Genomic DNA, 15722 nt, shown 5'->3' with positions numbered 1-15722 from the left:
AGCAGACTTTATTTCAGTGTTAGCACAGAAAGTAAAGTGTAGATGATACTTGGTCATCATAAAAATCTTGACGTTTCCTTCTAAAGAAGCATCTTTTGCTTCTTTTAAAAGCAGGCAGGTGTAACAACTGTACGCTGCAGTAAGAAATAGTCTGTAGAAATGAAGGTAGCAAGGGGATGCAGTTGAGATCTGCAACAGCCTTTCCAAAGAACTCAGGTCTTGTGAAGGGTGTATAATAGAAAGTATCTATTGAGATGTATATTATGCTTCAGAAACCTGAGGTAATACTTCCCCCCCATTTGCTTCTTTTTATTTGTGGCATCTTTCCCTGCCTACCAAGTCCAAGTGAAGGAAATGTGTTTGCAGAATTTAGCCAGTGAGTATTTGCCAGAAATACTCATAGCTTCCCCTTGTTTCCCAAAAGTAGCTTCTGGATTTACAAAGAACTGAAATTTCAACTAGAGCAGTGTCAAGACTAGTGTAAGGATGTAACTGATAGAACTGATGATGACAGCTCAGAGTAGGTGTTTACAGTTGTTGAGATCTTTCCCTTATAGTAGTATTTTTTTTTTCTGCCATTATTCAGAGCTGACCAGATTAAACTTTAATTTCAATACCTCCAAACACAGGACAACTAAATACATGTACATAATACACAATTAACAAATAACTCTTTCTAGTTTTAGATTGTTTCGTTTTTATAAGCTAAGCATTTTATTCTTTCACAAATGTCTTTTGCTTTATTCTTTAAAATTTTAGTGATTCTTTGCCTTCTTGGTTTCATTGCAAAACTGACCCAACAGTGATTTCATAAAATTATGTCAACCAGAAACAGTAACCATGGCACTGTCCCTAACTCAGCTGTCAGCTTGAGTTCTAAGGACTGGATCTTTGCTTAAGATGTCCCCGACTCCTGTATTTAATCTCTGAACCAGTGCCTTCTTCCAGCTCCCTAAGTTGGCAGTTTTAAAGGAAAACGTGGACTCCATTTCAGGCACCATTTTTACCTTACACTTGGCACAAGCTGACAGACAAAGCCTTGATACAGAACCAAGGGCAGCTGCACCTGAAATAAAGCAGAATTGGTGAAATACTGCCCATGACACTAAGATGTGGAATTTCAGAGGAAACACTGGCTGCCCCTTCTATCATAAAGATCTAAATTGAGCAACCAAAAAATAGTTGTAGTTGCTCATGTTTATCTAAAGAGCTGATGTAAAACAAGTAGCTGCATATAAAGTGGACCAGTTACACTTTGAAATGATACACATACAAACAGGAAATGAAGAAAGCCTTTGTAGAGGTATTTGTTATGTAACTTTTGGAATTTTTGTAAATACCCTTTTAATCTTTGGTGTCACATATTAAGCAGATAGTGATACATTTCATGCATCACTATTTAACAGCCTCAACACAAGTCTTGGCATAGCTGAGACTAATTCTGTAACTAGCTCACTGAGATAGCTGTGGCTAACACCTCTTGCTTACATCAGTCATAAACTCAGCTTGATGACAAGTTTTCTTATTTTCTTGCAAGCACAAAATAAAGTCACTTGTACAAGAAAGCTTTTAAATACTAAGAATGAAAGTTCTTGGAGGGTGGTGGTAGAAGGGGAGTATGTAAGAGTGAGCACATGTAATAAAGGGAAGCAACACTAGGCTATAATTTCTGGAATTTCTGTTTAAGTTATGAAAAAATGCTGTCAGATCTGAGGGAACTCTCTTGCATTGAAATTGATACAGCAAACCAATGCTAAGAACTCATATCAAGTTTTCAAGCTCCTTAACACTATAGGAAGAACTAGAATTATTCAGGAAAATAAGAATGGTCCTGGAACAGCTGTAACTGCAGGAGCAGCAGCACAGTCTCAACTTGTTCTGAATGTGTAACCTGTCTCACTAAGGGGCTGTGTGAAATGGCCAGGAAGTGAGAAAAGGGAGTGTGCTCAGTGCTTCAGAATGCATCACACGAAATAGATGGCATTGAGATTGTTCTGATGGACAAACAAGGGAAGAACCTGACATGTTCTGGTTTTTCTCAGTGGCAGCAGATAAAGGTATTTGATGTCAGATCCAATACAACCATTCTCCATGTCTCCTCACCCCAATTTAGCTTGAGAAAGAAGACCCATAGCAAGTACTTAGGGCAGGTATAAGGTCAATACAGTCTGATTTTTTTACAGCTCTTGATATTAGAGACTTTGTGAACTGGAAGGTGTTCTTTGATCTCTAGTTCTTCTGGTTCTTGATGCAAGAGTTATTAGTTTTACCTTTATTTGGAAGCAGAGTTTACTTTCAGCTTCCAGAAATGTCCTCTATTGGCAAGTTCCACAACTTTTTTTTTTTCATGCAGTTACTTTTATTTAGTTCTATAACAAAAATGTCCTACATCTCAGGCTGTAAGACTGTGATTGTTCACCTTCTCCATGTGAAATGGCATGGTGACATACTTTTGTCCAAATAATCTGATGGACTTTTTACATGAACAAGCATTGCTTCCAAGAAATTAAGTCAAATTTGAAAGAGCAAGGTATGATGCTACACGACATTTGACCATTGGGGAGTTTAAACATGACACCCTAAAATAAATCTCATTCTGTAGCAGCACTGTAGATGAACTGTAGTAGCTGTCTTTTTGCTTTATTCAGGTTAATTCAACCTTCTGTTAATTCAATATGCTCACCTTATTTCTGCTTTTGTTAAGAAAGTCTGGACTTTATGGTAGGGTTGCAATCAGTCAAATCAAAAGGTATTTTTCTTTTTAAAAACTTAAATAGGTATGAGAACTGTATTACTTTAAAGTCCCTTCAAAAATTCCAAGTGCTCAGTCTCTGTCCTCCTACCTGCCCTATTCATTCTGTACCTTGGTGCTTCCTCCTATGCCCCCCAAATGCAGAACTTGTAATACCCCACTTCAAGTTTTTAGAAGGAGCAAGAGACTTTGTCTTCTTGTAGTTAAAGGAACCTTTTTCTTCCATGCAAATACACTGAATATTAATTTATATTAAAGGAGAAAATAATCTCTGTTGTTCTTGTAGAGCAAAAGAAAGGCAACACATGACTTGGAGATGAAAAGATTAATTTGAGAGAGAGATGGCTTTATTTTCTGTTCCAAGGATTGCTTGTTTTATTCAAGCAGCCTTTAGGGGAAAACTGCAGTAATCTTCAACCTGGTTTGCCAGCTGTCCCTGTTTATTCCAAGTGTTGGCCACAATATAATATTCATGGCCTGTGTCTGAGAATAGTTACCCATAGAATCACAGTTAGAAAGTAACACATGTTGGAAAGGACACACAAGGATCAGCAAAGTTCAACTCTTGGTCCTGCACACCCCATCTCCAAGAATCACAGCACCTGTCCAAACACCTCTTGAACTCTTAGGCTTGGTGCTGTGACCACTTCCCTGGGGAGCCTGTTCCAGTGCCCCACCACCCTCTGGGGGAAAGAACCTTCTCCTGCTATCCAGCTTAAACCAGAGGTCACATAGACAGAGGTACTGTGGTGCTCCCTGCACCACCTGGGTCACAATCTAGGCCTTTTAGTTATGAAACCAAAGTTGCAGATTTTCAAACTACGCACTTTCAGTAACTTCAGATAGAGAGCAACATGTAACAGGACCCAAATAAATTTCAGGCACTCTTCAGAACTGCAATCCAGAATCTCTTTCCCAACTCCTTGTATTTATTTTATCTGTCTCTACCCCCAGCAAATAGAGCCAAAGGCCAGTTTGAGTTGATGGCTTCTATTTCCATGGGTGATGAGGCTGTGAACAGGAGCCTGAGCTTGACAGCTGAACACTGTCACTGGTTTAAGTCCCACAGGTAGCACCTACACACCAGAGTAAGTCTGGGAAAGAGCTCTGTATGATGTGAGTTTGACATTCAGCAAGATGAAACTCTTCAAATGCCTCATGTGTAACATACTCAGTGCCCCTTCAGACAGTAGCTTGAAGTACCTATTCTGCAAGCACAGAAGCCCTAGGTTTCTCTCTAGGTGAGAGAAGCAAGTTCCCGTAGAGGGATTCTGACAACTGGGGATTTGGAAAGCTGAAGCAACCATGCAGACATTTGTATACACCCAGGCACAGTAAGTTTTAGTCCAGGTTCTTGAGTTGGGGATTCCAGTGTGGGGGAGTGACATGAAGTCAATAATTAGCCTTAACATGAAGGCTACCTAAATCCTTAAACAGAAGCCTTCCTTCTTGTGGTTCCAAATTTGCAGCTATTTGCATATGTATTTCCTTCTGTCTCTTGTGAATTGTTTGATGTTCAAACTGGCTCTGGAGGAAGCTGCATTTTCTTCCAAAGACAAGTCAAACAGATAATATTTGAATTATTTAAATTTCAAGAGCGGCCAGAGACTGGACCAACAAGTTCTGCAGGTTGCCTTTGCCAGAACGGCTCAGGCCAATGAAGCCTGGGCAACAACAGCCACCCACCCGAGAGCAGGCTCCACCCCACCAGATCAGTTCCACTGATACATAATCTAGAGGATAAAAAGAAAACACGGTCCCAAAAACTGAAACAAACTGAAAGGTAGCTCCTGAATCAAGCAAGTTTAAGAGTAAAAAGAAAACAAACAAAATAAAAAAAAACCAAACTACTTTATTCCATAATCATATTTTACTCAAGTTTTCAGTCAGCAAGGAATAGCTTTCTGCCCATGATAATGTCAGTGATTCTGACATTTTGCACTAATGGAGTTTCTGCCATATTACAACTGGCCCTAAACAAAATTCTAACCTTTTTTCCTTGTTCCATTCAGCAATCTATGCAGACATCTTGAACAAAAACATCTAATAAAAAAACTACAGAGCATGCAATCTTACTCTAGTTTATAGAATGCAGCACACATGGCACATTAGAGTATTCCTTTCCAAATGGATTACTTAATAAAAAACAAAGGAAAACAGCATCTATCTTAAAGTGGACATTTTTGTAAGTAAATTTTTGCACTGCAAATTAAGATATCATCACAACAGAAGAAACATTATTTTAAAAATTCCTTTTTCCCGGGAAATCCAGGCTACTGCTTTTTCATGAGCAGATGGAATGAAGATAATCATCCTTAGTACTCAAATCTGCTATCAAACAGCACTTGTCAGGAGTCCCAAGTGCTTTTTAAGTGAATGTTTCATTAGTTTGGTAGCCTATAGGGCACAGTTGGGTATTACAATGAAGCTATGATGAACATGGCTTTCCTATGTTGATAACATCATTAGGTTCCACACAGGCAATTGGACAGCTGAGGGAGTTACAATCCTGCAAATACATTAAGTAATACATCTTTGCACACATAAATTACATATCAAATTATTGCCCTAGCACAAACCTGTTGATTTTCTATGTTATATAGGATAATTAGGACATACCTGTGCTACATGATGAAACAGACTACCAAACCAAGTAGACAGGTTTTACTGAATATCACTAAACTTGTAGGCAACCTCTCTCAAACATATCTAACACTACAAGTCAGTACACTGAGTATGTACTGACTGGGAATGCACTGGATTATTTATGTAAGAAACAGGACGGAGCTAAATACCAATTGGTACAGAGATTTTCTGTGCCTTCCCACAGAAGCTGAGTTGCAGTGCTGGAATGACAATTTGCTGCTTTCTTATATAGTTCAGTCATCAGGAAGATCACATCAAAAGACAGTTAAAATTCACACTCAAGATGATAGAGGAAGTTTTTCCAACAGTACTAATTTTGGTTTCAAGTTTAAAGTAAAAGGAGGTAGTGCAGTAAGGTTCAACCCAATTTTACTGATGCCAGGTATATTTGCCAGTGGCCTGTGGGTTGTCTTGTAATGTGATATTTGAAGAGGATTTGTTTCCATCAGTATATGTGTGTAAGAAAACATCAACTGGTCTCCTGGTTTAACATCTTCTCTTTTGTCATACCTGTGAAGAAGAAAGAAAGTTTATTTTTATTCCTTGCTTTACTTATTAAAGATGGCCATTACTGCAGACACATGTAGCATCCAAGATGAAACACAAAAAAGGAACTAACATTCTCAATTATATCTCCTGATTAAATAGAGCTGGAGGAGGAAATAGTATTTTTGAAGACTGTAGGGACTCAGTTATTCCATGCAAGTCTTTCTGCTGTAATTGTGATATAAATCACAAATCCTAGAAAATTTCTTACTAGTTCCCTATATGAATTCAGTGGAAAAAAAACTCCAAAGCCTAAGATTGTAGGAAACTGAACCACTTTTAAGTCTGACACTACAAAAATTGCATTTGGAGAAATGTGAGGTTTTTGGGTTTTTTGGGGTTTTTTTGCTGATTTTTTGTTTGTGGTGGTTTTTTTTTTTTACTAATTCTAAAAAACACCTTATGTGGTACTTAAGCAGAAACCTTTTTCTTCTGGTAGTCACATCAGAATAGGAGCCCCAGAGAACAGCAGGGAGAAAACCTCCTTAACACTAGAGGAAAGATAGATCCTGGCAATTACAGTACTAATTTGGCACTTGTTATTTCTAAGTTCAAGTACCAGAATACATATAAATTCTATATAAAATTTAAAAAGCTATTTAAAAGTAACTACTGAGTTCTAGGACTATGTATTATGTACCTTACAGTTATTTCTCAAAAGGATTTATGTTTAATCTAGCTATTGAGGGAATTTACAGGATGAGAAAACAAGTGACTTAACCATTTGGCAGGGATGTGCAAGATCTAGTTTCAGCCACTTTTCATCCGATCTAAGCCCAAAACTGAAGTTCATTATCTCTTAAGAGCTGTATGAACCCCTTTAATCTTCTAGGAATTGAGGCAGATCATCCTCACTGTGTCATGAGGACATGGTTCTACTTCACAATAATTATCTGTTCATTCACTGAGGAGAGCCAGGTGCAATTTACAGCAGCTTAAGGGTTAGGATATTCATACTGGTCACGGCAGCCTGATTGAGTGCTCAGTCCAGCAGCTTCCAAGGAGAAGAGGTAAGTTCACTCCAGAACACTCCACAAACCACTGTTAGGCTCTGCAGCCTGAGTGAAGAGTAGTGCCCTATTCTTCACCTTTTCTGTGAACTGTTTTCTACCAGCACCTGGAACTCCTATTCTTAGGCACCTGAACCCTTCCACATATTTCACAGGCATCTCACTCAGGCCATGACTTTCCTTGCAGATGTGGATACAGGTAGGGAAGTGGTGCAGTCCCAGCCCTATGTACCTCTTAAATGCACCTAGGATTAAATCTAGCCTACATCTTTGAAGGCCTGGCCTCTCATCTGCCTGAATTCCATGAAAAAAAAATCTCAATTGATATTTTTGTAATCCTGCCTGACAGGGCAGTCATCAACATTTAAGATATTTGAAGGAAGTACTTTACAGAAAACTAGAATTCTTGTGTGGATTATTAACTAAAATTTTGGCAACTCAGAAAAGACCCCATGCTGACAGAATTCATAAGTGTCACTAAATACACCATCTAATGCAGAATTAGACTGTGCACACTGAACAGGTGCTTTCTTCTTCTAAAACAACTGCATGCTAACTTCACCTGCTAGTTCCAAAAAATATCACAGTAGCCTTTAGGTTGGTAGACACATGCAAACTGGCAGAAGGAATAGCATTACTTCGTAACAACCTTACCAAATACTAATTTCACATCTTCTTCATCAGCAAGTAAAAGGCCTTTCATCTGGCTGCAAGCATTTCTGAATTTTATTATTTTTAAATACTTTAAGCTTACACAGCATATGTAGTCAGGGTTCAAAGAGACTGCACTAATTGAAGACAAGATTATAACACCTGTTCTATGTAAGAACCTGCATGAAGCTTCTTTCAATCACCCTTTGAAGAAAAATAATAGATTGCTTGCATTTTTCTTGAGGCAAATAGATCTAATCTGATCACACTACTGAAAGCTGATAACTTTAAGACACTTTTGTTTATGGATTGCAATTATCTGATGAATCATCAGCCTTCACAGCCACCCCATCCCTAATCTGTTTCCACCTGACAGATACTATCTATGGAGATGTTAAGTTAGTTTTCACCCATCTGAAAGACTCTGACTTTCTCAGACAACCAGAAAATGGAGAGCTGGTGCCACTACACTTTGCACTGCCGTGCTGTCAGACCAAGTGGCAGTCCCGTGTATGATGCTCAGTTGTGGATTTTGCCTGATTTTTTTAAAGTGAAACTTTGTGCTGACCCTGAGCCTTTGTTCTGCTGAGTACAGATAAAAGTAAGAGAGAAACTGCTCTGTAGCTGCAACACTATGAAACATCTATCAGTGCCAGGGGTATTATTCACTCACCTCCCAATCCCACAAGGCCTTACAAGCCTTACAAACCCCAAGCAATCCAACACTCACCAACTCAAAAAGCTCATTGGGATGAAGCACTACTACTGAAGAGCGGAGTTGTATTCAGAGTAGTGTGTGTATTTAAGTATATTTAAAAACCCCAAAGAATGAAACATTTTTGCTATCATGCACATTCTATCCCTTGTACTCTAGCAGCTTAATGTCTCCTCCCAATTCATGGCTTAAGGCTGTCTCTAGATTCAAAATACAAAAAAAAAACAATTAGAAATAAACAGTAGATAGGTAATTGTGAAGGCTTTAAACTGTCTGGACCATCATGAGAGTGCTTGGAAATAAAAAGGCATAGGAAGATCGATGATTTTTCTAATTCCCTTGGAAGCATTCCTTCCCCTTCTTCTGCTTTACTTCCAAAGTATTTTTATCTCTAAACATACCAATAATTAAATTATGTTTGTTCATCTGATCTTTAATACTGTAACTGAAGAAAAAAACTCTATGCTCAGAATACTTCTTACATCAAAAACTGCTTGTGTTGCTTTTGTTTTGTGCAGTATGGAGAGAGGGTGTGTGTCACCTTCTAATGAATCATTAAGATAATTTTTATTTAAATTAAAAACTTGTGCTTCAGCTGAAGAAGTAGACCTAAGAAAGGTTTAAATTTATGGTTGTCATCCTGAAAAGCAAATGATACCACCTCACAATGCCTCCTACTATTCCTTCCAATATTCCAACTCTTAAAAAAAGTGTCTATATATCACTGCTGGTCATAGTAACAAAGCACTCAACAGCCTTCCCTCAGAGCTAATCAATGTATTCACAGGAGCACCTTCAATCCCATCTATATGAAGGATGTTCCACATAAAAACAGACTTTCAACTTTAAAATGTACATGAGCCTCACATTGCCACACATCATTCAGACAAACAAATCATTACATACACTCTTCTGCTAAGAACAGCTCTGTTTCACAAGTAGGGAATCAAACCTAGCTGCATTAAACATTCTGGTACAAATTTTGGTAAGCTAACAATTTTGTTGCTGTTTCTGATGTCTTTAGAATCACAGCAACATTAAGACTGGAAAAGATGTCTACAAGCATCAAGCCCAATTGTCACCTAGCACCACCACCACGTCTACCATTAAGCCACAGCCCCAAGTTATCCACCCTTCTAACACTTCCAGGGATGGTGACTCTACCATTTCCCTGGGGAGCCTGTGACAACCCTTGCCATGAAGGAATTTTCCCTAGTATTGCACCTAAACCTCCCCTGGCACAACTTGAAGCCATATCCTCTTGTCCTTTGAAATATTCTATGCTACACAGGCAAATCAGAATCAACCAAAACAATGAAAAAACACTGCAGTGCTTTATTTCTGAAATGGCAGCACTGCAGACATCAAAAATTCTCTGAAGATTCATTCTGTTCTTAAGCCAGATTAATAAATACGCTGTGGCAGAAACTGTGCTTGCAATGCTTGTCCCTGTGCACGTGCAAAAACGGAGAAAGCAGGCTACTGCCCTCAGACCAAAATACCTCCTTCAGAACATACCTCCAGTCAGAATTGAGTTCCAGAAACCGAGACACTCCCGTTTGTGCTGCAGCCACGTCAATATGAACAGAGACATCTACATCAATAAAGAAAATACAGTCGTTTCAAAAAAATTCTTCCAGGTACACTCTGATTAACAATAAATTAACAAAACAGTAACAAAGAAGATGAATGCACATAGTTTTAAGAAGCAGTACTCAATACATGAAAAGATACACTGAAATTAAGTCAGCTTTACATACCTGCTGTTGAAGGTACCAACTCATGCAACTTCTGAATTGCCACTCCTCCAGGATAATTGAAATGTGAAACATATAAAGATGTCCCTGAATAAACAGCATTAAGTAGAAGATGCATTATAATAAAGAAAGATCCAAGTTTGTACAGCCAGGATCTCCGGTAGTTATTCAGACTGTTGAGGAAGAGAAAAACAAGGAAGAATAAACTGTTATTTTCTTTTATACTGGTCACTGACTTCTGTGACAACTGTTACGGAAACTCCACTTCTAGATAATAAAGATTAATGAAAATTTTATTAATCCTATATGGCATGTATTTATTACCAATTTCTAGAAGATTAACTTCTAGTGACATTTAAATTCTCATTAATAAAGCTAAGACAAACTTATCAATAAAGCTAAGTATTTCTGTGTTTAAAAACTTCAGCTATGACTATATTCTCTTTTAAAGAAGTTAAACTCTGAACTTCAATTTGTTTACTCAATATACCCAAACATAACTATTTAACTCCATGTTTCACAAGCCTCACCTGTGTATTAAACTATCCCCTGATGTAAGTTAACAGCTCAGGAGTACACTGCAATGTGTCTTTCAGTAGATAAAATAAATTGCATTGTAATGGTGTAACAGTAAAATTAGGGCTCTATTCTCAATTCTCCTTCAGACTTCCCAAATAGCCCCATCAAAGCATTTGACTTTTCTGTTTTCACTTCTCTCTACCGTCAAATGGGTACAAAGACCTCAAACTGCTTTCTACACCATATGAATATTTCAATATGATCCAAAATTCAAGATGGAAAAAAGTGCATAGAACAGTACTAATAGTTCTCTTTTTGCATTTTCAGAGGAAGAAAGCCCCAACAACCAACAGGATTTTGAACTTACATTCGTGAGCACATTTTAGCAGCCACTATGTTGAAAACAGGGAAAGTATAGATGATGAAACGCAGCTCTTTGTGTGGGAGAAATGAATACAAGAAAATAAAGCCCAGTGCTGGCAAAAGTAAAATCCGAGTTCTCTTTTCTGTTACCCCTAAAGGTACAAATATTATGCTGCATCCCAAAGCACGAGGCAGGGCTGAATAGAAATACCACAAGAAGGGAGAAGTCTTCAAGGTGAAAAGAGTTAAGGATGCTTTCTCTGCTAACAAGTAACTATTATTTACATTAGTACCCACAAATTCTGCAAATATGCAGTATGCTTTTTGTATACACATTCTTCCAGCCTTTCATTTCCTGTCTTATCTTTGGAGAACTAAAAGCAGTTGCTTAATTACATTCACATCACCCAACAGAGGCACATCAAACGGCACTAATGATGGGCAACATGAGAAACCAAGGGGAAGAAAGCTGGATTTATATTGGTAGAACATAAAGAGGCAAGAAAAAAGTTAGCAGAGGAGACTCACAATTTGCAAAAAAAAACCTAAAAGACAGACATTGTCTCATAAGTTTTAAATAGTGAAAAGTAGAATCTAACACCCTTAGTCTTGGGATCAAATCACATCAAGTCTTTGCTTTGGCTGGTTGTGTTCTTTTCCTCTGGATTTCAAAGGATACTCCCCAGTTGGAACTTTTGTTTAAAACTGTGTTATACCAGAGCACTTTCCCCTCAGGCCACACGAGCTGCCTCCAAAATAGAGAATCCACAGCAACTGTTAGCCCTAAAAGAATTAAAGAGATATAAATCTGCATGAACTAAAAACCAGGGAAAAGCAAACAAACACACCGAATAGCACATATACAGGATATTGAGACCAACATCAACTGAAACATGAAACATGCATTGTAAGCCTCATACAAAAGCACAGAGAAGGCTGATCATGTCTGTCTTGCAGGGGAAATGAAGGGAAGGGAGGCACTGCTGAACAGAAGCCTTAAAAGAAGCATGCTAGACACGAATCCAATTTGGATTCACCCCACTCCAACCTCAGGTTTGAAAAATGGTTTAATTCAGTTTTGCTTTAGTATTAAGAGCATTAAATGTAATGAATGATAAGAAGCTCATGTTAACTTCAAATTGTATTACACAAATTTTTATTGTGAAGATACAATTGTTTTTTGTTAAGAAAAAACAATCACAAAGTTTGCTACTGTTCATTAGGAGGAGGGAGAAGGAGAATAAGGGATGAAAGGAAAAAAGAAAGCAGCAAAACTGTCAGCCTGACTTCCTCCACTCAGCTCTGTGAAAACTGCTCTGGTACTTAAAAGATTTTGCTCAGATAGGAAATGGGAGTGCCAGTGGTTAATTCCCACTGGACCTCCAAACTCTTACATCATGAGGTGCCACCAAATGTACCTTCCATAATTGTTTTAGTGTTTCTGTTGTGTACTCTGTGCAAGGGACAGCACACGGCCAGGGGTCATCATCACATATCTGACAACAGCATTTTTAATTAGGTAAGCTGGCAGAGCAGCTTGGAGTATTTATGTGCATATACACGGGTCTTCCACAGATGGGTAGAGACAAGGGAATTTTTCAACCCCTCCAGTATGGAGATCACTTAAGCTGTTAAAGTGAATTTAATAACGGAACAGAGCTGAACTGCAACTCCCCAGAACCCTCCTGCTTGGTATCTCTGTCAGTCACACAGCTGTATTTTATCCCGGGACTCATCACCATGGCAATAGATACTACAACTGATAATATGCACAAGTAGCTACAGAAGTCAACTTGCACATCTAAGCCTCTTTAAGATCAGGACACTACACTTGTAAGCATCTAAAGACAGAGGACACACTAACTCAGTCTGCTCTGCACATCTATTTCCTCACACAGACATTTTCAATGAGATAAAAAAATCTTGTCCTATTATTAGCAAATAGGATCAAACTAAAACAAAAACAATTTACAACACCCCACTTACCCTCTCTCCACTGCCACCCCCAAAAAACACCCTTCAGGGCCATTCAACAGATAATTCAGTCAAAACTCTACTTGAACTTTTTGTCATTTGCTTTCTTCCAAGAAAACACTTACCCAACCAAAATATTCCAGCAGGAACAGCATGGGATAGCACCTTGAAAATGGAGATTCTTTTAGTTAATAATGTCACCAGGAGCATGAGGCCTAAGAATATGCAGAGCTCTGATCTGAAGACTATAATCGCCAAAGCTGAGAACCAAATGAATGGCCTTTGCTTTTGCTGTATCCAAAATGTCAATGCCAGGAGCACTGCAAAAACAAAAAACCAACAAAACAAACCAAAAAAACCCAAAACACATCATCCAACACATTGAATTCCTTCTTTTCTAAAGGGTAACACTCAATGCTACCTTTTTGTTCCTCTAACTTCCCACCAATCCTCTCTTGCTCTTCATACCATTTCTAGTCCAGAGAAATGTAATTTGGAATAATGCACAGCTTTATACTGTTGATGCTTAAGTAATTAGGAAAGGTATAACCACAGAAGGAAAACATGGGAACTCTTCCTAGGTAGTATATTTAATAGCTGTTGGGAGGTGGGGGGGAAGAAAAACCTTAAGGGAGTACTAAAAGCTTCTCAAACTATGATTCATGATTATTATTGCTCAGTATCAGCTGGGCAGTTAGTTTATTCTCTTGGCTAAGTATAGTCTATATTCATGACAACACAACCCCATTTCAAACATAAAAATGAGCCTACAGACTACTGCTGAGGGAGAAAGATCTATAAACTCATTTACATGATTAGGTGGGACTCACCATATCTTTACAGATGAAGTTGTCTCTACTTTTAGTTTAAATCTAGTAAAGTGATCCTAAGGAAAACGTGAAATGCTAAGGTACAAAATCATGAAACAACTTGTATTTTTTAATATGCAGAAATTATCTGAGACATTACTACACAGTTTATCTGACAGTTCATCTGCTTTTTTTTCTCATTTATCATCCATACAGATTCTTACATCAACCTCACAAATCTATTAGCTGAACAACTTGCACTGAAGCATTTAGTGACTCAGTTAATATCTGTCACATGTAATTATCTTTCTCTTCATCAGCTCTGGGGGAGAACTCTATATGAAAAGAAGGGTTTGGATTTGTTTTTTGTTGTTTTTTTTTTTTTTTTTGTTTAACTCTAAGTATAGAAACTGCTGCATTTGTAGACAGCTTTAGAAATGGAAGGTGGAGATGCTGCAGTTGGAATTTCTTCTACACTCCCATGAGAAAGTACAAGCCAGGTTCACAGGGTTTTTTGAACTGCAGGTGTAACTTGTCCCTTTTCATAAATCTGTGCTTTATGCATTAGATGTGTACTCAAACCTCTAGCTATCAAAGCCATCTGCCAAAACCCACATGTACTCACATTCAATGAAACTTGATTCGACAGTCATTGTAAGCATATATGGTAAAAAAAAAGAAAAATCTCAAGCTTTCTAGCCTTGTTAACAAACAATTTAATCAAGTGGATATTTTAATTTGGTCTGACCATACTATTTGTGTGCTTTAACTTATACGTTTGAAAATAAGTTTTAGATTTTCATTTTTTTTCCCCAGGAAATACCTACCAAATGGAAGTGCAAACACATTAGGGAGGGTTCTTGTACAGTAAAACATCAAATGAAACTGAGTAACAGTGATGAGACAGAAGATTGATGCTGTAGTTGCTCCAAACTGTTTTCTAACTTCTTTCTGCAGCTTCCATAACGTGTAAATCACACTGAGCCCCAAACTTCCTCGGACTATCAGGAGAATAAAAATGGGAATCAAAGAGGAGCATCAGATGGATCACTGATGAATGGCCATGTTATATAATGTAATGGGATCTGAAGATTAACACATAAGATACCACAATATAACTACCTTCAAAGAAACAGAGAGCCAAACAAAACTCCATTTAATTTATCTATTCTAATCAACTTTTAACTTGTCTGGTAGTTCTGCACAAAGGTCAATGCTTCCATGCCAAAGTTAACAATCCTTTCTGGACCATACATGGCAGTGTACATGTCTCTGAAGAGACTTGAGACACTTGCTTTTTCTACACTGCCTGACATTTGTCAGCATAGATTTCTGTGTGCTGTTAGTTACTCCCCAAAGAGGGAGCTGAATGGCCATGCTGGACCCAAGCATCAAAGTTTGGGTTTTCCTTCATGGAGGAAAAGAATATCACAATTTAACCACTGATCTAAATGTAGTAACAATGTTTTAACTGATGCTCTAATGGCTGACATCTCTGAGATTTGAAGTTCTCTTACCTATCAGCTGGGAATAAAATTTGGACATTCTCAGCACAGAAAGTACGTAGATAGCCGGGCTGGAAAGAGCAGCAATAAAAATTGGTCCAAGGAACGTTCTTGGGACGACTCCAGGAAATTCATGATGGTCATACTGCAAAAAGGAGAATCTACTTAGAAACAGAAACAAGGGAAAATAAATCATATTCACACCACATTTGTCCTACAGACACTGCAGGGAATTGCCACCTTTAACACTGTCCAAAAGTGAAGATATAATTTTAAATTTACCTTATCCAAGTCCAGCTGGTGGTACACCACATCATGGATGGCTTGTAGGTTAAAGCTTTCCTCCACTTTTGTAAAAGGACAGACAGTTAAATGAACAAAGGCCACCACAATAAGCAGCAGAAGCAATGGGAATGACCGCCCACTTGAGCTCCTCTTCTGAGCCATCTTGGGTTTGAAATTCAGATATGTTCTA

The 15722-nt window shown here is 38.1% G+C and overlaps 1 protein-coding gene across 1 annotated transcript; it reads right to left on the bottom strand.

The window, feature by feature from the left end:
- Positions 1 to 4249: 4249 nt before the first annotated feature.
- On the bottom strand, positions 4250 to 15722 carry ALG12 (ALG12 alpha-1,6-mannosyltransferase). Its single transcript, XM_062492621.1, has 9 exons — positions 15530 to 15722; positions 15260 to 15392; positions 14570 to 14743; positions 13059 to 13253; positions 11639 to 11742; positions 10964 to 11187; positions 10081 to 10250; positions 9839 to 9914; positions 4250 to 5908 (listed from the first exon to the last, which is right to left on the bottom strand). Exons 1-9 carry the CDS (start codon positions 15692 to 15694, stop codon positions 5677 to 5679), a joined length of 1473 nt encoding a protein of 490 aa, XP_062348605.1. The 5' UTR covers positions 15695 to 15722; the 3' UTR covers positions 4250 to 5676.

The sequence above is a fragment of the Cinclus cinclus genome, chromosome 4, assembly GCF_963662255.1.
Source record: "Cinclus cinclus chromosome 4, bCinCin1.1, whole genome shotgun sequence".
In the NCBI taxonomy this organism is placed as follows: domain Eukaryota; kingdom Metazoa; phylum Chordata; class Aves; order Passeriformes; family Cinclidae; genus Cinclus; species Cinclus cinclus.
This window is presented reverse-complemented; position numbering and strand designations above follow the sequence as displayed.

What these genes read in the sequence shown, in the direction of transcription:
- ALG12 (XM_062492621.1), bottom strand. Translation starts at nt 15,694, where the DNA reads ATGGCTCAGAAGAGGAGCTCAAGTGGGCGGTCATTCCCATTGCTTCTG. An exon ending in TGTGTTTGCACTTCCATTTG is followed by an intron (nt 13,254 to 14,569) that starts GTAGGTATTTCC and finishes TTGTTTTTGCAG; the next exon opens with TGCTCCTGGCATTGACATTT. An exon ending in GCTAAAATGTGCTCACGAAT is followed by an intron (nt 10,251 to 10,963) that starts GTAAGTTCAAAA and finishes CTTCCTCAACAG; the next exon opens with TCTGAATAACTACCGGAGAT.